Source organism: Phodopus roborovskii, unplaced genomic scaffold (assembly GCF_943737965.1).
Source record: "Phodopus roborovskii unplaced genomic scaffold, PHOROB, whole genome shotgun sequence".
Lineage (NCBI taxonomy): Eukaryota > Metazoa > Chordata > Mammalia > Rodentia > Cricetidae > Phodopus > Phodopus roborovskii.
The window spans coordinates 4,464,976-4,485,000 of record NW_026126469.1 but is presented as its reverse complement, the minus strand read 5'-3'; the positions used below and the strand labels follow the sequence as shown (position 1 = coordinate 4,485,000).

The 20,025-nt window shown below is 47.9% G+C and overlaps 2 protein-coding genes across 3 annotated transcripts in view; both read right to left on the bottom strand.

The window, feature by feature from the left end:
* Ppil2 (peptidylprolyl isomerase like 2) overlaps window positions 1-10,291 on the bottom strand; it is a 50,155-nt gene extending 39,864 nt beyond the window's left edge. For both annotated transcript variants that reach the window (XM_051191117.1, XM_051191116.1), the window contains exons 1-5: window positions 9,990-10,291; window positions 9,629-9,752; window positions 6,445-6,671; window positions 5,837-5,907; window positions 5,497-5,601 (exon numbers count right to left, since the gene is read on the bottom strand). In XM_051191117.1, the coding sequence (XP_051047074.1) occupies window positions 5,497-5,601; window positions 5,837-5,907; window positions 6,445-6,671; window positions 9,629-9,752; window positions 9,990-10,211 (749 nt within the window). In that variant the 5' untranslated portion in view covers window positions 10,212-10,291. The remainder of the gene's footprint in view (window positions 1-5,496; window positions 5,602-5,836; window positions 5,908-6,444; window positions 6,672-9,628; window positions 9,753-9,989) is intronic.
* Window positions 10,292-17,783: 7,492 nt separating this feature from the next.
* Window positions 17,784-20,025, bottom strand: Sdf2l1 (stromal cell derived factor 2 like 1). The gene is made up of 3 exons (XM_051191112.1): window positions 19,801-20,025; window positions 19,285-19,481; window positions 17,784-18,238 (listed from the first exon to the last, which is right to left on the bottom strand). The coding sequence occupies exons 1-3, from the start codon at window positions 19,982-19,984 to the stop codon at window positions 17,957-17,959; spliced, it is 663 nt and encodes a 220-aa protein (XP_051047069.1). The 5' UTR covers window positions 19,985-20,025; the 3' UTR covers window positions 17,784-17,956.

The window sequence follows — 20,025 nt, the reverse complement described above, 5'->3', positions numbered from 1 at the left end:
AAATGATTGCATTGTTTTACATTACCACCCATGTTAGGCTTTTTGTCACTGTGAGAAAAAAAAAGGAGAGAGAGAAATTATTCAAAGAAGGGAAAATTTGCCTTTAATCTTAGTACTTGGGAGGCAGAGGCAGGCAGATCTCTATTAGTTCCAGACCAGCCAGGGATACATAATGAGACCCTATCTCAAAGTAAAAAAGCAGGGAGCTCATTTTGACTCATAATTTTAGAGGCTTTAGTCTATAATCTTCTAATTCCATGGTTTTTAGATCCAGGGCAAAGCAGGGATATCACAGCACAAGGACATGGGAGAAGAAAGCTGTTCACTTCAGCCAGGAAGCAAAGGGTAACACGAGTCAGTGGGAAGAGCTAGGCATCAGACACATGTGCCCTGTGACCCACTGCCTCTGAGTATACCCTCCCTTCCACAGTGTCTCCACTTGCTGACAGTCACTCACAGTTTGGCTCCAGCACACTGGACTAAGTCACTGATTAGGTCAGAGCTCTCAGGACCCGACCCAGTCCATCACAGACAAACCCAGATGCATACTCTCCTGTCTAGGAATCTCTCAGTCGAGGTAAGCTGACACATCAGCTATCACAGCAAAGTCAAGTGGTACACACCTGTAATTCCACTATTCAAGAGGTTGAGGCAGGAGGATGATTAATTCAAGTAAGACCAGTTTATACAACATATAAGCTATGACTGACTACTATTACAACCAGCTTTGCAACTATCCAAACCCTCAACATGTCATTTCTGCTTAATTGCATCTCCTGAGTTGATGGAATATGTAACTTCATTGTAGTTTTGAACTACATTTTCTTAATGACGGAGGATAATGACCAATTTTTTTTTTTCTGGCCATTTGTAAACAAATCCTGTACCAATGACCTGTAAATATTTTCTCCCTTTGTGAAAAAATTATTTTTAAAATTGCCATTAGCTACTTCTCTCCCTCCTCCTCAACCCCCTCTCCCTCATCCTTTCTCTTTCTCCTCTTGCATCGCCTTCTGTGAACTGGTAACACATATGTTACCATAATCCTTATCATCGTCTAAGATGACAAAAATTTTCTAAAATTGCACAACTATAAATATATAAAAACCCACTGAATTGCCAGTATGGTGGTGCATGCCTTTAATCCCAGTATTCGGGGAAGCAGAGGCAGGAAGATCTCTTTGAGTTCGAGGCCAGCCTGGTCTACTGATCCAGTACCACCTGCAAAGCTACAGAGAAACCTTATCTTAAAACAAAAACAAAACAACAAGCCTCACACATTGCCAGGTGGTGGTGGCGCACACCTTTAGTCCTAGCACTCAGGAGGCAGAGACAGGCAGATTTCTGTGAGTTCAAGGCTAGCATGGTCTATAGAGCCAGTTCCAGAGCAGGCTCCAAAGCTACAGAGAAACCCTGCCTTCAGACTCTGTTTGTGCCTTCAACACTCATGGTTTTCTACTCCTCTAAGGAAAGCATGCTTATTCCTGTCACAGATATAGCACATACAGAAGGAGCCCTGAGCCTGCTGACATGTTAGAAAATCTCATATGGACTTCACGTCCCACACCACAAACCCCTCAAAGTCTGCCTGGCTGCATACAACAAGACAGATTCTGGTGTTCTCCCAATCTTCATGGTATAAAGGTAAATACTCCTAACATGGGGTTGGAGGCAGTCCAGTTTTGTTTGAGGCTGTATAGCAGGGAAGCTGATGATGATATGTTAACACTGACCATTTGAAAAGCCTCTAAAAAATTTAGTGTGTGTGTACCACAGCATGCTCAGAGGGCAGCTTGCAGGAGTCAGTCTCTCCTTCCACTATGACCTCCTTTCTCAGGGTTCAAACTCTGGAGCAAACACCTTTACCCACTGAGCCAACTGTGGTGGCATGAGTGGGCCCAGAGGCTCATGTGTTCAAATACCTGATCTGAGTTGTTAGAACTGTTTGGAAAAGACTAAATGCTGTGCCACAGGATGGGTTTGGGGTTTCCAAAGCCTTCCATCATCCTCAGTGTACTCTCTGCTTCCTGTTTGTTGATGAGGATCTGAGCTCTCAACTGCTGTCCTCACACCATGCTTGCCTACCTGCTGCCATTCCCTCTGCCATGAAGATGATGGAATCCTGTCCCTCTGGAACTTTAAGCCCCCAACAAACCCTTCCTTTCATAAGTTGCCTTGGTGTTTTATCACAGCAATAGAAAAGTAGCTAATATAAGCACTGAATTGGTCACTAACTGTGTGAGTCATGTGCTAGGTAAGCTATTTTTAAGCAAAGAGTTGAAAATGAGACTAGGGCTGAAATGTAGCTCAATTGTAAGAACACTGACTTATATGCAAAGCTATGGATTCCATTCCCATAAATAACATGGTAATTAATGAACGATGGTGGCACACACGTTTAATCCCAGCACTTAGGAGGCAGAGGCAAGCAGATCTCTGAGTTCAAGGCTAGCTAAAGCTACACAGAGAAACCCTGTCTCAAAAAATAAACAAACAAATAAATACATTATCTCAATGGGCTAGAGAGAGAGAGCTCAATGGTTGGGAACACTGGCTGTTCTTCCAGAGGACCTGGGTCCAATTCCCAGCACCCAAATGGAAGCTCACAAGTTCCAAGGGATCCAACACCCTCATACTGGCAAACCATATACATGAAATAAAAATAAATCATTTTTTTAAAAAAGGCACTTTCTAAAACCTTGACAATGCAATCAGTACAATTCTCAGTTTATTTTGGGCTTTTGATGGGTCCATATCACTCACTGTAACAATCTCAGAGGATCCATCTGTCAGCTATAAAGAAGCCTAAGATATAAAGGTCTGTTTGGTTGATAGGAGATGTCATTCTGTAACTATGTTTCTCTTATTATGAATAAAGCCCTGTTGGCCAATAGGAAAGCAAGATAGGAAGGACTAGGAGACAAGGAGGATTCTGGGACATGAAGTAGGAAAGTCAAGATGTAGGGACTTGAGGGAGAAGTCCAGACCCTCTCTGCAGTAAGGTAAGACCACGTGGAAACACTTAGATTGACAGAAATGGGTTAATATTTAAGACAGAGCTAGCCATAGGAAACAAGTAACTGGCCAACAGAATTATATCTAATACAGCATCTCTGTGTGTTATTTGAGACCAATGCAGCTCTGGGACCAAGCTGAAGGGAAAACTGCTCATAACAAAATTGCACCCAACGTGGGACCTAATAACTTCCACTTAAACGATTTTAAAAACAAAACAGAAACAAACAAGTCTTCTTGGTAGCAACGTTTTTCTCGGTTGGGCTCTGTTTTGCTAGAGACAAGCAGAGATTTGCACGGCTCCTTTAAGAGAGATTTCCTGACTCAACATAAGTGGCAAACCCTGCTAACAACTGCAATGGCAGTGATGACATCTCCAAGCCGGCAGCATACTGCTGGATGGCAGCATAGACCAAGGCAGTGAGCACAGCTCTCAGTGCTGGCTGTAAGCAAACCCCAGCCATCTTGGAGAGATAGTGGCTAATACAGCTGTGGCTTTCATTTTAGCAATGTTGTTTAACAGATAAAAGACTCACGGCAAGAAAAAGATAAAGATTTACATTAAAGACAGATTCAGATAAAGAAAAACCTCTAAAGGTTTACAGAGTGTTTTAAAATATACGTAGGCTTAGAAGGAAAAAAAAAAAAAAACATGATAAAGATGATAGAGATATCATTCTGTAAATGTTTCTCTTATTAGTTAATGAATAAAGCCCTGTTGGCCAATAGGAAAGCAAAATAGGTGGGACTAGGAGACAAGGAGGATTCTCGAGATGTAGTAGAGGATATTCAAGATGTAGAGACTTGAGAGAGAAGAGGTCCAGACCCTATCTCTGGTAAGATAAGACCATGTGGAAACACTTGGATTGATAGAAATGGGTTAATATTAAAGACAAAGCTAACCAATAAGAAATGCTAGTAACTGGCCAACAGCATTATATCAAATACAGTGTCTCCTTGTGTTATTTGGGGCTGACCTGACTGTGGACCAGGCTGGCAGGAAAACTACTTGTAACACTTGCTTGTAAGTCACTCTGGGTAAACTCTGAGAATCTGATTCCCTTATGTAAATCATCTGAACAGTCCAAATACTCAGAGTATTGAAGCTGAAAGGTCACTTGAGGCCAGGAGTTCCAGAACAGCCTGAACAACTTTTTTTAAGGAGGGGCACTGGATGGTGGTGGCACAAAACTTTAATCCCAGCATTTGGGAGGCAGAGGCAGGTGGATCTCTGAGTTCAAGGCCAGCCTGGTCTACAGAGTGAGTTCCAGGACAACCAAGGCTACACAGAGAAAGTCTGTCTTAAAAAAAAAAAAGGACAGGGCAGGGCAGTAGGGGACACGCGATGGTTCAGGAGATCAATGTCAAGCCTAATGACCTAAGTTCAATCCCCAGGTGAAAGAAGAGGCCTGTCTCCTTGCAAGTTGACCTCTGACCTCCACACACATGTACCCCCCACACACAAAATAAATATATAAATAAGGGAATGCATTTATTCTGGCTATGTAAAGAAAATGGTCCCTTTACTTTGGTAGACAATTCATCAGTCTTACAAAACTAAAACTATGGACTCAGTAGAGCCCCAAGCCCTAAGGTTGCAGGGAAGGGGAGCCAAGACTTCTGGGACTCACAGGGAGTGACAGAGGAGGACACTCTACATCCTTTTCTGGCTTCTGTGTGCATGAACAAGTATATGACTTCATATCTTTGACACTCACACAAAAAGCCAGGCACAGCAGTGCCCTCCTGTAGAACTAGAGCTGGGGGATAGTGACACAAAGATGCCTGGAGCTTCAAACTATGAAGTTCCAGATCCAGTGAGGAACTCCTGCATCAGTAATAATAGTAAAAGGTGGAGAGTGATGGAGGAAGACCTCCAACATTCATTTCCGGCCTCCATACACATGTGTACAGACCAAAATCAACACATACATACAGTGCCTTCATGTATGCAGACACACACACATCAGTGGTTGTCAGGAGTTTAGAAAAGGAAAGGATGATTGGGGAGAACACAGAATTTTCCCCCTTGAGACAGGGTCTCATGTAGCTGAGGCTGGCCTTACATTCACTATATAAGCATTGAATTTCTGATCCTTTTGCCTCCACCTCCCAAGTGCTGTGATTGCAAGCTGCATCTCTAGCTCTATAAATGATTTTTAACAATTCACATTTAGTGAACCCTTCTTTGCAATACGATTGCAAGGCTACCCCTTAGCTGCTTCCTTTTGTCTGGGCCTGAGTTTGGCCAATCATTGATGTTTTCTACCATTGCAAACATTGATTACATGTGAAGTTCTAGGAGTGGAAGGAATATTGTGACTTTCTGCCCTTGAGCACACTATCACAGTGCCTGTGAGAGGCAGTGTACCTGGCACTGGAACTGAGCCCAGAGTTCTGAGTCACAGCACCTGTGAGAGGCAGGACCCCAGCACTGGAACAGAACCCAAGGGTCAGGGTTGGAAAGCTACAGACACTCACCAGGGGAAGCCAGGACAATGGAGCTTGTGTGCACTGTTTCCTGTCAAATACGAGAAATGGAAGCCTCCGGGGTTGAGGACCAAGGGGGTCAGATCGACCATGTGGCTGTAAGATAGGGAAGAAATAGGATGTTGGCACTGGGCCCATCCACAGCATCAGCACGCTTATGTGTGACACAGCTCCAAGGATCCCATCACAGTCCAAACGCTTGGAAATAAGCATAATCACCACCCAAACTGTCAAAATTAAGAGGCTGAGACAAAATAACCATCAGGGCTGGCATTCAAGATGTCCCCCAAATGCTTTTTGCTTCCTTCAAGCTGAGTAAAATCCCTTCCACCTCTTTGAAGTTGATGAAAGACCATTCCAGCTTAATTTCACTTCAGACCTTGAAATATCCAGTTTCTCCATCTACAGGAAACAAAGGAAATGTCAGGACAGAGTGGAAAAGACAGAAAAGCAGTCCTTTTACAGGAATCAATAACTGATTTCAAAAATAAATAGTTGATTTCAGGAATGCAGAGAAATGGTGGCCAGGAACTGAGGAAGACCTACCTCCAAGACAAGGGCTATGGGGAAGGGGATGGGTGCTGGAGGAGGGGACCTGAAGAGAACACAGGATAAAAAGGAGCCCAAAGCAGCAGATGGGGGTAGAGGAGAAATAACACCCAAGAAGTAGGAATGGGGAGATGTTTGGAAATTCTATAGTATTCCTCCTATTCTTGGAGACATCCCAAGTACACCTGGGTTGCTGGCTCATGGAGGACAGGAGGTGGGACTTTGTGTCATTCACCTCCACTGTGGCCCTCAGCCAGGGCAGCCCCCTCTTATCTGTTTGACCTGCTAGTTCATATGCAAAGCCCTTCTGTAGGGATCTGAGAACACTGGGCAGGACAGGAGGAGAGAAGTAACCCTTCTAGCACTAGAGTAGAGCATATTCCCACTGACCGGCTTCCCAGACATTGGAGGAAAGGGGCCAAAGACCCTGGGCATAGTGTAGACAGAGGGTGATGCAGCCACTACAGAGGCCATGGTGTTGACAGGTGGTGGTGGGGGTGGCGGTGGCAGCGGTGGTGGTAATGGGGCTGGTGGCAGGCACGGGGAGGTTGACCGGTCTCGAAGGAGGACAGTATCTGCTTTCTTTGGTTTTGGCTTCCTCCTCCTCTTCTTGGCACCTGTAGCAAACAGTGCAGTGAGTTCTGACAGCTTGGGCAGTGGGTCCCAACCTCAGTAACACAGGGTATCATGAGACCTCTCCAGCAAAGGAAAGCCTTTCCAGGCTTTATATAATACCTGGGACAACAACTAGGGCTACCACTGACAGTGGCCAGCAGGCATTATCTCACCAGCCACCAAGCACTTTAGAGAAAGGATCAAAAATCAATCTCTCTTTCCCTCTGCCTCTCCCCTCTTCTGCCCCCCTCCTTCCCTCCTTCAATGGGGTGTTACATATCCTAGGCTAGCCTGTAACAGCAGGTGAGAATCACCTTTAACTTGTGATCTTCCTGCCTCCAACCGCCAGGTTACTGGGATTTTTAGTACACAAACAGTTTATGTATTGTTTGGAATTAAACTCAGGACTTTGTGTGTTCTAGGCAAGCATTCTACCAACAGAGCCACATATCAGCCCTACTTTTGCCTCTTACAGGCAGAGCCAGGTGCCCTATCTGCACAAGAGCAGGCAGAATCCATGCCAAGATGTCTAACTTTAAGGGTATAATTTTGAAGGGAGTAGTGGGGTGAACCAGGCCTTGTAGGCTAACCTGTGGCCTCCCAGGCAGGAACTGTGGAAGACTGAGTCTGCCAACACCAGCTAGGATATCCAGGCCCCAGACAGTAAGCCGCTAGACTACATCCAGCCTCAGAGACATGGGGATGGAAAAGGGTATTGCTTTTAAAAGAATACCCATAGTGAGGTCTTGTAAAGGCAGATTCAAGTAAAGTGATACCCTGGCAGGACCCTGCGCCAGGCCCTACTCCACTTTCAGGTCTTATGGACTGAACTGAATGAGTTTGAAGAGTACAGTGAGTGTTAAAGCATACCTCATGTAGCCCATCAGAAGGGTTCATTATCTGGATGTGGTGATGTATGTCTGAAGCCACAGAATTCAGGAGATAGAGGCAGGGGGATCAAGAGTTCAAAGCTAATCTGAGCTATTTATCAAGTTAAAGGTCAGCCAGGGATATGAGGCCCTGTCAAACAATAAGGGTTGACAAGATGGCTCAGCAAGTAAAGAAGCTTGCCACCAATGTGTGTGTGCACTTGCACCCACATGCAAGCGCCCCCCCCCACACACACAAAATAAATGTAATAGAAGAGCTGGAGAGGTGACTCAGTGGTTAGCACTTATTGCTCCTGCAGAAGACCTGTGTTCAGATCCCAGCACCCATGTCAGGTTGGCCAGGTGTAGGGAATCCAATGCTCTCTTCTGGCTTCCATAAGTATATAAGTACATGGGATACATGCACACGACACACACACACACACACACACACACACACACACACACACACAGAGAGAGAGAGAGAGAGAGAGAGAGAGGCACAAGCGCATGCACACACATGTATACATTAAATAAAATGCTTTAAAATTTTTTTTAGCCAGGCAGGGGTGGCACACTCCTTTAATCCCACCACTCAGTCAACTGAAGCACACAGCAGATCTCTGTGAATTTGAGGACAACCAGAGTGAGTTCCAGGATCACCAGGGCTATTACAGAAAACCCCTATCTTGAAAAACCAAAGAAAAAAAATTTTTAAAATAAATATTAAGAGAAAAATAATAAAAGTGTGATGGGGCTAAGAACTGACTCTGTTGTAAAGTACCTACATCACAAGCATAAAGCTCTGAACTCAAAGCCAGGCAGTGGTGGTGCACACCTAGCTCTTGGGAGGAAGAGGCAGGTGGATCTCTGAGTCTACACAGTAAGTTCTAGGACAGCCAGCAATACACAGAGAAACCCTGTCTCAAAAAAAGATGGAAAAAAAAAAAAGATCTGAGTTCAGATCCCCATCCTACAGAAAATGAAGGGCAAGCTAGCACACATCTGTAATCCCAGCACTCTGGGGATACATACAGATAGAGAGCTGATGCTCACTGCCCAGCCAGGGTACCCAAATCAATGAGTTACAGACCTTGTGTCAAAATATAAAGGTGGAAAATGAGAGCAGAGAGCCCATGGTGTCCTGGTGCATGCCTTTAGCCTCAGGCAGGCTGATCTCTGTGAATTTGAGGCCAGCCTGGTCTACACAGTGAGTTAGTTCCAGGCTGGCCAATATTACATAGTGCAACCCTGTCTAAACACACACACACACACACACACACACACACACACACACACACACACACACGGGGCCAGCAAGATGGCTTACTGGGTAAGAGCACTTGCTATGTAAGCCTGACAACCTGAATTGGATACCCAGATACTACAATGGGAGAACTGACTCTTGCAAGTTATCCTCTGACCTCCATGTGCGTGCCTTACACCCACACTTGTGTATACACACAATAATAACTGTATTTTGTTTTAGAACTAGGAATGATGGTGTGTGCCTTTAATCCCAGCACTCTTTGAAAAGAGAGACAACCAGATCTCTGCTATTATGAGGCCAGCTTTCCTTCAGAATGAGACCCCATCTCAAATAATATTTTTTTTTTTCGACACAAGGTTTCTCTGTAGCTTTGGAACCTGTCCTGGAACTCCCTCTGTAGACCAGGCTGGCCTCAAACTCATAGAGATCTGCCTGCCTCTTGCCTCTGCCTTCCCAGTGCTGGGATTAAAGTTGTGCACCACCAACATCTGGCTAAATTGTTTTAATTAAAACACATCCTAAGGCCGGAATTAAAGGCGTCTGCCACCATATCCCCACTCCCTCTATAGTCAGCTCTAAATGAGCTAATCTTGCTAGAAGGTATACCTTCCTTTCTCCCTTTCTGTACCAGGCCCTCCTTCCTCCTCTTCATTAAACCAAATCCAAGAAGGTTAAGTCCAACCTACACACCTCACTTGCACCTAGGATGTCATCTGAGCCTGACATACTTGGCAATGTTGATGAGAATTGAAATGCGAGGGGGAGCAGCTGCCTGGGCTCAGATTCCCAAGGGTTCACAACTTCATTAGTTGAGCCTCACCCTGGGAATACAGGTGTACACGGTGGATGCGCCTCTTCAGCTGCTCCAGGCGCTGATGCATCTCCAGGGCACCCATACTGTTGCACTGATTCAGTTCCCCCTGGACAGCGCAGACAAACTTTGCCTGCAATAATGATTGAGGAAAAGCGGGAAGCCAGAAAAGAGTCCCTTGGCTGCTCTATCCCCAGGCTGGGTGTCCTTGGCTTTGGAAAGACCCTTCCAGCTTGCCGAAGCTCCCCACACCCCTACACACACCCCGCTAGGTGACCTCCCCATCCATCCATCCCTCAGTCAAAGCCCACCCTCAAAGCTCAGCCTTAAGAAACAGCAAGTGGAAGTGGTGGCCTCCCGCTGCCCTCACCCAGAGGCAGGAGAGGAGTCCGCGCTGCTCGATCTCAGTCTGCTTGCCCTTGCGCACAACCCTCTCCGCCAGCGCTGGGTTACGATCCAAAGTGCGGAAGAGACGGCGCAGTGCACGCTCTGTGTAGGTCGCTGCTTGCCTCTCGAAGTCGTCCTCGGAGATGAGCTGGCAGAAGGTCACACTCTGGGGGAATTCGTTGTCGTACTCGTCCAGGACTTCCATCGAGAGGGACTGCTGGTGGTGGGCCGGTGCTGCATGGGGACGGAGCGGCAGTCAGGGCAGGGCTCTTAGGAATGAAGTCCAGAAAGGTGACAGGAGCCCATTGGGACTGCAGAACACACCCACTCTTTCCCTACAGCCGCTGTGCAGACTCCAGATCCCCAGACTACCCGCCCCTCTCCCGGTCTAGCCTAGAAAGCCAAGGGGCGGGGCCAGCGCCAGTACACGTGACAATGCCCACCTCTCTGGGCATGCGCGCTGGTGTACTCCCGCTCCTCAATCTTCTTGACCACTGAGGCACCCAGATAGCTTGGGGATTTTGATATTCTGAGCTATGGTCCTGTCTAAAGCATCCAGCCCTCTCCCAGTTTCTCATTTCCTCCTCACCCTGCCTTATCAGTCAGACCTGGTAATTGAATCTAGCTTCCAGTTTACCAAGGTGATATCCAAAAGGATTTCCTTCTGCCCCCAAAGCGCTTTAGTTTGGTTTTTGCACCATCTCAGTTTCCTGTCCTACTAGGCTGCATTCCACACAACCCTCTCCAGGTCATGTCCTGACCACTTCTTTGTTTGTCATTTGTCGTTTTCTGAGACAAGGTGTAGTTCTGGCTGTACTGGAAGCCACTGTAGACCAGGCTGACCACTGAACAGCGCGGACAAACTTCACCTGCAATAACAATTGAGGAAAGGCAGGAAGCCAGAAGAAAGTAGCTTGCCTGCTCTATCCCCAGGCTTAGAATCCTTAGCTTCGGCCTCTGCTTATCTCTGACTCTGGAATGTTGGGATTAAAGGTGTATGACAGCACACCTGGACCCATGACCACTTCTTGGCTCTTTGTCTTGATGCCCTTCTGTCCTTTCCTTCTTTCCCCTCTGCTACATTTCTGAAGGTTGTCTTCACCTGCCTCTTGACAGCCAACCTAAATCCTCCGAGGCCCAGCCCTTCCTTGCGTTCCAGGCCCACACCCAAGTCATGTACAAAGTAAGGATTCCTGGGCATCTCAGAAGGATCTGCTGCGTCAAGAGCTACTGGCCCACATCTACCCTAGCCACACCAAGGAGGGTGGATGCCAGCTGCTTCTTCACCATCAAAGCCTTCCATCAGGTCTGAACCCCTTATGTGTATCAAAGCAGTTCCCTATGGGTACCAGGACATGAACAGCTACAGTAGGGTTGTGGCTGATTTTCTCAAGCCAAGGGGTGAAGGCTACTTCCAAAGACTGATCAGGAAGCCTGGGCTTCCTTTCAAGGAGACAGGACTGACCAACTAGCACTAGGTCTTTTTTTAGGGGGTGGGGTGAGAACATTGAAACAGTGTCCCATCATGTAACTCTGGCTGTCCAAAAATTTGCCTTGTCCTCAAATTCACAAAGATCCACCTACCCGTGCCTTCCCAATGCTGGGTTTGAAAGCATGGGCCTCCATACCCAGCTTCTAGCTGGCTCTTGTTGGTAAAGATAACCCTGCAAGAATACCACAGGAAAAGCTTCCTTAGAAGTTCTTCTAGCCCTGCCTGGAAAGCAGACATGCCAGACACCTCAATGTCCCTCCTGTTCAAGACATACCCTCCTGTAAAAGAGCAAGCAGGCATGGCTGGAAAGTCTCCTCTGCAGGGTTCCTATTCCGAGTCCATCCATCCATCCATCCCAGGCAGTATACTCCTGCTGAACCCCAAGACTAAGGTCTTGCCTTTTCTTGCCTCCTCCCAAACACCACCCAGAATATCCTCTCTTCATCTTGGTTACCTTCAGGCATTCAGGATGGCTGAGTCCTGTTCTTCCTGGTGTAGTCAAGGCTGAGCAAGGTACATAAACCTTTTCCATACAAAGAGGTGAATATCTGTTTCTTTCCACAAGTTCCTGGAGTCCCTAATTTTGTTTTGGTTCTTGAGACAGCATTATACCATAGACCAGGCCAGCCTCAAATCTGAGGCACTCTCCTGCCTCAGCCTCCAAGTATGAGCCTAGTGTTGACACACCGGTCTTAACTGGGGGGGGGGGGGGGAGAGCTTGAAAGCAGAGCCTTTTCCAAATCTGGGGTCTCATCTGTGTACTGGTTCCAGCCTTGGAATGGTTCCCAGTATCCACATGATTCTCTTAGATGGGTTGTCTCATCCAGCTCTGCACCCATGAATAACAAATCCAAGCACTTACCTGGGGGCAGACACATCAGGCTTCTCATCTGGGAAGTGAAGGGCCCAACAGATGCCCTTTCATCATTGCACTGCCCCCAGTGGCCCACAGTAGTGCAACAGGAAAAGAGTGTCCAGCAAGCCTGTTCTCTCTTGGGGGGAGGGAGGAATCTTAGACATAGAATGAATGACCAGCTGGGCAGAGCCTTTGTCTGGGCCAAGGGTGCCCTCTGATCCCAGAGACACAGCCCTGGCTAGAATCTCAAGTTTCCATAGAGTACAGAGTAAATGAGCAGGGAGGAGGGGGAATTATGTGCTGCAGGCCTGAGGGGCCAGGCCTGGAAAGAGAGGAAAGGAGTTGTAGGTGAGAAGGTGGTCTACAAAGCTGGTCCCAGATGCTTTGACAATATCATTGCACTGCTTCTCAGAGCACAGTAGTGCAACCTAGTCAGAGCACCTGCAGCCAGCAGGCAATCCATCACCCTCATTGTGTACAAGGCTGGAAGTTCAACCACCATAGGTGGGTGGGACCTCTATCCAAGACTTGGAGCATAGAGGTGATTCCAGCTGGGATGCAGTCCTTGGGGCCTTATGAACTTCAGGGCATGCAAACTTTCCCCAACATGATTCCAATTCTGGTGAAAGACCCTCCCCTGAGAGAGTCTAAGGGCAAGTACCTGAGGGGGCTCACACACAAAGGAGAGGCCTGTGCTCAGCCGGGTGGGGTTGGGGTGGGGGTGGCAGTGGGGCTACCTTGTACTCTGTTTCAGCCTGGAGCTCTGTCTAGAGTAAAAGGGATGTTTCACTCCTAGCAGGTGAGGCCCTTGGAGTTATAGACCTGATCTGCATTCTATCCTTACAGATTCTTCTGCCAGGTGCAACAGAGCAAGAGCTTTCTTTCATGCCACCTGGGGTTCCCTGCCCTGGAAGGGACCCTGGCCTCACCACACGACACCCCACCACTACCACCACCACCACCACACACACACACACACACACACACACACACACACACACACACACACACACCTCAGACCTGATACTCACATAGACAGACATACCGTGTTCCCACAGTGAGGACAAAGTGAAGATTGGTGGGAGACGATCCTGGTTGTCGCGGTCCTGACCTACCCGGACAACCCCGGACTCGTGGCGTCCTCTCATCAGTGGGCTCCATCTTTAACCTCTGACAGTCCCAGGGGCCAAGCCCCAGGCCTTAAGCAAAGCACAGCGCCAGCCTCATTGGCTTGCGCCAACACCAAGCTTCGCCTACTGCACACCTATTGGCTGCTGCTAGAAAGATTTCAAAATAGCCTCCGGGCTCCGATTGGCCAGGCGCCCGAGTTTTGGCTCCGCCGTTTTAACAATGAGTCCTACACACTCTTTCTCATTCATAACTTACGAAAAAGAGCTCTGCCCTCCTTTTCCCAGCTTGCTTCTCTGTAAGTATTATAATGATCTTCGAGAGGGCGCGTGCATGCTGCCACACAGCTCACCAAATTAAGAAGGGTGCTCATATTCCAGGGAAGTGTCTGCGCCACTGGCTAAATAGAACAGTCACTCTGTCAAACTTTTAAGAGCATCGCCATAAGGAATCCTCCAGCTGGGCTGGGGAGGCTCTGGCATATGTAAGGGAAGGGAATGCCCTGATGTTGCTGAGATTGGAAACCACTTTGTGGATAAGAGTTCATTGAGAGACCTTTCTGGGCTGATTAAGTGACAAAGATACACATCGCCTAGTACACAGAAGCGGAAGGGCTCTCTACTCAGGTGTGTTCTGGGGAAGAGGGGAAAACATTATTTGGCAACTGGCATCTGTGCTTTCTCCTGTTTTACCCCAGTTACATGGCAGAGAGAAAATGTTTTCAAAACAGCTGGTTTTCAGTCTTCAGGAATGTATGTTGTCCACTTTATTTTAAATTTATGTGAGTGGGTGTTTTGCCTGCATGTCTGTGTACTCACTACATGCATGTCTGGTTTCAAGGAGGCCAGAAGGCGTTCAGTTCTCTGAAACTGGAATTATAAACAGTTGTGAACCACCACATGGATGCTGGAAATGGAACCCAGGTCCTCTGGAAGAGCAGCCAATGCTCCTAACTGGTGGGCTATAATCCCTTCTTTAGAAAAAAAAAAAATGCTGTTGGTTTTGGAGACAAGGTCCATCCTGTACCACTGGCTGGCTGGGGACTCACTGAGTGACTGGGCTAGCTTTGTGCTTATGGTGATCCTCCTGGGCCACCATACTGTGCCTCTCCACACTGATGCAAACAAAATACCCAGAAATCTCAGCATTTGGGGCGTGGAAAAAAGAGAATCAGAAGTTCAAAACCAACACCAGCCCAAGCTACATGCTGGTGAGGCATGCTGGAGAGATAGCTCAGTGGTTAAGAGGGCTGGCTGGCTGCTATCCCAGAGGACCCAGGTTCCATTCCAACACCCACAAACCCTCTCACTGCCATCTAACTCCAGTTCCAGGGGTTCTGACACCTTCTGGTTTCGGCAGACAAAACACCCACATACATAAAATGTTTTGTGGCTGCTACTTTTGCTAGGCTTGGTCATGTTCTGAATTTTGTTTGTTTGGTTTTTTGGTTTTTGTTTTTTCGAGATAGGGTTTCTCTGTGGCTTTGAAGCCTGTCCTGGAACTCAATCTGTAGACCAGGCTGGCCTGGAACTCACAGAGATCTGCCTGCCTCTGCCTCTGAAGTGCTGGGACTAAAGGCGTATACCAACAACACCCGGCTGTATGGAATGTTTCTGCCCCAAAAGCATATTGGATTACCCAGTATTCCTACCTGCTATGCATTTGAGTTCTTCCCCTAATCAGCATTCCAATGCCTCACTGTTCCCCCTTCAATGTACAGGATATAGCAATGCTGGAGTGCTCCACCCCAATCTTGGCTCTTCTCAGAAAAAAAAAAAAAAAAAGAAAGAAAGAAAGAGAAACAAAAATCAAACAAACAAAAAACAGTCCACCTGTGATGTGATTCTGTCTGGGATCTTCTGGCTGGTGGAGCCCTTATCAAATTCACAAGTGCTACTGAGTAATTGTTCAGAGCCAGCCAGCAGCACTCAGGCAATGAGGCAATGAGAGAAGATGCTTTGGCAGGTGCATATCCTGGCTTCCTTTCCTCTCAGGTGGTATAACTTTAGTGATATTCCCTAATGAGATCCAGTAGTAGGGTAGACTAGAGCCCCACAATGCACCTTTCTCTCCCCTTGCTCAGCCCCACAGCTTTACCCAGCATTTACTGGAATCCTTTACCAATCATCTCCTCCCATCTAAATCCTCTCAGATCTCAGGAGATGGAGAGGAGTGCAGACTGCTAGATGAAGCTCAAGAGTTTTGGGTCTAGAGAGATGACTCAGCTGCTGAAATTTAGTACTGCTCTTGCAGAGCTGTTAAAATTGAACCTGAATGAGGTTCCTAGCACCCATAATAGATGGCTCAGAGCCATCTATAGCCCTAGCTCCAAGAAGTTTAACACCCTCTTCTGACCTCTGAGGACACTACACTCATGTGCAGAGTTATGCGCACACACGCAAATTAAAATATAACATTTCAAAGTTTTGCTGCATGGTGGTACACACCTTTAATCCCAGCACCCAGGAGGCAGAGGCAGATAGATATCTATGAATTCTAAGCCAAGCTGAGTCTATTGAGTGTCAGACCAGCCAGAGCTACATGAAGAGACCTTGTCTCAAGTTTGTCAGCGGGAAGACAAGGGTCTCATAGGGGCAGGAGAGTAATGGTCTAAGATATAACCTCCTCCCCTCGGGATTCCGTTGACTACAGTTTTTGTCTCACTGACACACTTTAAAAATTTACTGACTTCTCAAATCCATGTGTTTCCTGCTCTTCCTATCCTATTCCAAGTCCCTTCCAGACAACTCTCACCCAGCATCTTGGGATTTTTTCTGGATCTCAGGACATGAACACTTCTTGTCCCCAGCAGTTCCCTCAAGTCCTTATGACCTATGTGGCCAAGTCTGGGCAATCTGTCATTTCTTCCACTACCTCTGGAGGCCACACACATACCACACCTGTTAGCTTGCATTTCTTCTGCTTGTGCTTTTATTTACTCATTTAGACTGTGTGCTACATTGTGTGCTTTATTTTAATTTTATTCTGGTGCTGGAAATTGGCCTCATGCCTTGTACATGCTAGCAAGCATTCTACTCGTAGGCCCATGCACACCAAGTACCAACTGTTCACCATGCTCAACAAGCACCTGTTCACAACTCAACTAACTCCCCAGTCCTTTATTTGTGCCTTTCAGTTGTAGTGCCCTGACTGCCAGGATTGTGCCTCCTCAGATTTCTATACATTTTTTTTCTTTTTTGAGTTGTCTTCCCCTGAGATGTCTTTTGAGGTGTTGTTCTTACTCTCTTTTTTAAAAATTATGTGTTTGTGCAACATGTGTGCAAGTGAGGTGCACAGAGATGAGAGGTGTGAGACATCAATTCCCTTGGAACTGGAGGTACAGGTTGTAAGCCATCTGACATGACATAAGGTGCAAGTCATTTGAAAGGCCAGACTGTGCTCTTAACCACTGAGCCATCTTTCCATTCTTAGTTCTTTCCTGTTTATAACGCTGGGGAAAGGAGAGCGTCCTTTCCAGCAAGAGTGTGGGAGCCTGAGGGATTACTTCCCAGTAGAAAGGCAGAGCCCTCAACTGGCTGTTGCTAAAACATAAATCTTAGTGTGTGGATATGTGCTTATGCATAGCTCTGACTGTCCTGGAACTCACTCTGTACACCAGGCTGGCCTCAAACTCGTAGAGAGCTGCCTGCCTTTGCCCCCTGAGTGCTGGGATTAGAGACATGCGCCACCATGTCTCTAAATTTCAAGACTGCCACAACCAGCAGAAGAGTGGGGTCCTGAGGGAAAGGAATGAGGGGACTGGAGAGCTTGAGCCCCATCCCAGTTGGCAGGGGCCCTGAGGCCAAGGCTACACAATAGAAAAGTTGCCTAAGTTTGAGTCCTGGGAACTGAGGTCCATTGCTATGAGGTAAACAGGTGAGATGACTATTCAAGGCATGGACAGGCATCAAAAAAGGTTTGAGGCCATCAAGATAGCTCAGCAGCTAGAGTGTGTGCTACACAATCCTGGGAACCTGAGTTTGATATCTGGAACCAATATAAAGGTAGAAGATGAAAATCAACTAGACAGAATTAGTATCTAACCTCCACACATGCACTGATGTACAGATGCCAACATACACACAGCACATGCACTCACACTAGTAAATGATTTTATAAAAAAGTCTGGGGCCAGTTGTGGTGGCACATGCCTTTAATCCCAGAACTCAGGAGGCACAGGCAGGTGGATCTCTGTGAATTATAGGTCAGCCAGGGCTACATAATGAGACTGTCTCAAAAAAAAAAAAAAAAAAAAAAAAAAAGTTTGAGCAGGTACCTAGAGACAGATGAGAGATGGTAACATGAACAGACATGGCTGATTCCTCCAGATTTTCCCTGGGGTTACAGCAAATATAAACCCAAAACAACATTTTTTAATCAAGGCACTTGAGGACTCTACAAACAATGTCTCACATAAGAGTGGCCCTGCAGAATCCCTACCCAGTCACCCTCCCTTCCTTCCTCCATCCAGCTCTCAGAGTTCATCATGACCTGTAGAGAGATCTGCTCCAGGCTTGATGAAGATACCTTCCATGGCCTTCCATGTGTTGTGAGCATTGGCGCTAGCCATGCCGTGCACCTCATGCTGTCCACGAATGGGGTTACCATACTGCTCACCAGTGACCGACAGGAACACAGAGGTGCCCACATGCTGGAAGCGAATGCTGGCCTCACGCTCCCAGTGTTGCCCAGAGCATCGTACTGTCCACAGGTCCAAGTCGTCACCCTCACCGTCTTCCCCGAAGGCACTCACCTCCTGAGAGTGTAAAGTATGAAGGACAGTCACACAGAGCAGAGCACCCTGAGCTGCATGTCTAGCAGGAATAGTTGGACCTAGTATCCTGGACCTCTGAACCTTTCCCTGACCTTCAGCATCCACAACTGGACATCAAGAGTCCCACCCTAGCCAGGTATGGTGGTACATGCCTTTAAGTACACCACTCAGGAGGCAGAGGCAGGCAGATCTCTTTGAGATCAGCCTAGTCTACATAGTGAGTTCCATGACAGCCAGGGCTATATAGAGAGAGCTGGTCTCAAAATACAAACAAACCAAAAAGAGATTACCATCCCATTGAAGGTTTCTTCAGATGCATAGAGCCTCTTTTGTTGTTTGTTTGTTTTGTTTTGTAAGACAGTTTCTCTCTGCAGCCCTGGCCATTCTGGAACTCACTCTGTAGACTAGACTGTCCTAGAACTCAGAGCTCCACCTACCTCTATCTCCTGAGTGCTGGGACTAAAGGTGTGCTCCATCACTGACCCAGATAGAGCTTGTTGTATCAATCGGTCTTTGTAGAGCCTACTGGTCCTGGAGATAAGAACTTCTCTTCATAGGCTTCTTGTCCTTTTCCCCCAGAAACTCTCCCAAAGCACTGTTGGTTCCTTCTCATGCCCACCCCCAACCCCGACCAGCTACAGGGACCCTGTGCTTTAGCAGGAGCTATTCCACAGAGGGAAAAGACTAGAGGGAAGCTCCTACTTCTCTCTCAGACCCAGCCCAAGGTGCTCCTTCCTTCAGTGTCTTACTACTCATTTGCTGTGTGAGTCCCCCCCCCCCCCCGTGTCCAAATAGGATCTAATCAATCGCATTCGCTGACTCCTCAATCCTTCTAAATCTGGGGTAGAAATTTCTGAGGACAGGATGCAGAGCGGGAGCTTCATACACTTCTGATCAGAAAATTCCCATTTCACAGCAGTTGACACCAAGTTCCCTCTCGAGCCCCTCCCCTACATCCCTCCCTCACACTCCCACGTCACTTGAGTTCCAGCCCGCTCAGCTTTGGCGGGGCTCAGAACCGGGCTTGCCTGGTTGTTGGATAGCGGCGACGGGAAGTGGTGCGTGTGCAGGTTCTTGCCGGTGAGCACATGCGTGAGTCGCACTGCCTGCCCACAACGCACTGGGAGCCCGCGCGGGCACCCGCCCTCGGAGCCTCCACGAATCCGCCAGTAACTATTGGCATCGTCGGACGCCTCCACGCCGGTTACCGACTGTTGGCCGCTGCCTGGAGAGGGACAGCCCACCCCGTAGTCTCTGTCAATTGCAGATATCGGGATTCTCGTCTTGAACACTAAAATGTTCCTCCCACAGCCTCCACTAATTCAGGATCTCAAGGACTCACTCCAGCTCAGGCCCCCGAGGGAGCCCCCAAGTCACGGTGGACCTTCCACATCCTCAATCCCCGCGGCTTGCCTCTTATGACCCTGCGAGCGCGTATAGGCTCGCGATTACCCAGCTCTCTGGCAGCCCGTAGATCCCACTAGGACCACCTGGCCTCTAAGCCTCCGCCCCCGGTGCCGGTCCCAGTCACTACCCCTGCGCACCGGATCCGTATTTGATGTCGTGTGAGTGCAGCCGCACTTTGTGGTGGGTGTTTAGCAGCTTCAGCACTGACCCGCAGGTCACGAGCCCGGCGCTGGTCTTGGACGCGCCACCGCTCCGCACCGACAGCAACAGCAGCAGCCCCAGTAGCGCCCCAGCTACCTCGCCGCGGCTCGCGCCCCGCATCGCGACGGCCGGCCGGGTTCCAGCAGCTCCGGACCTCTGCG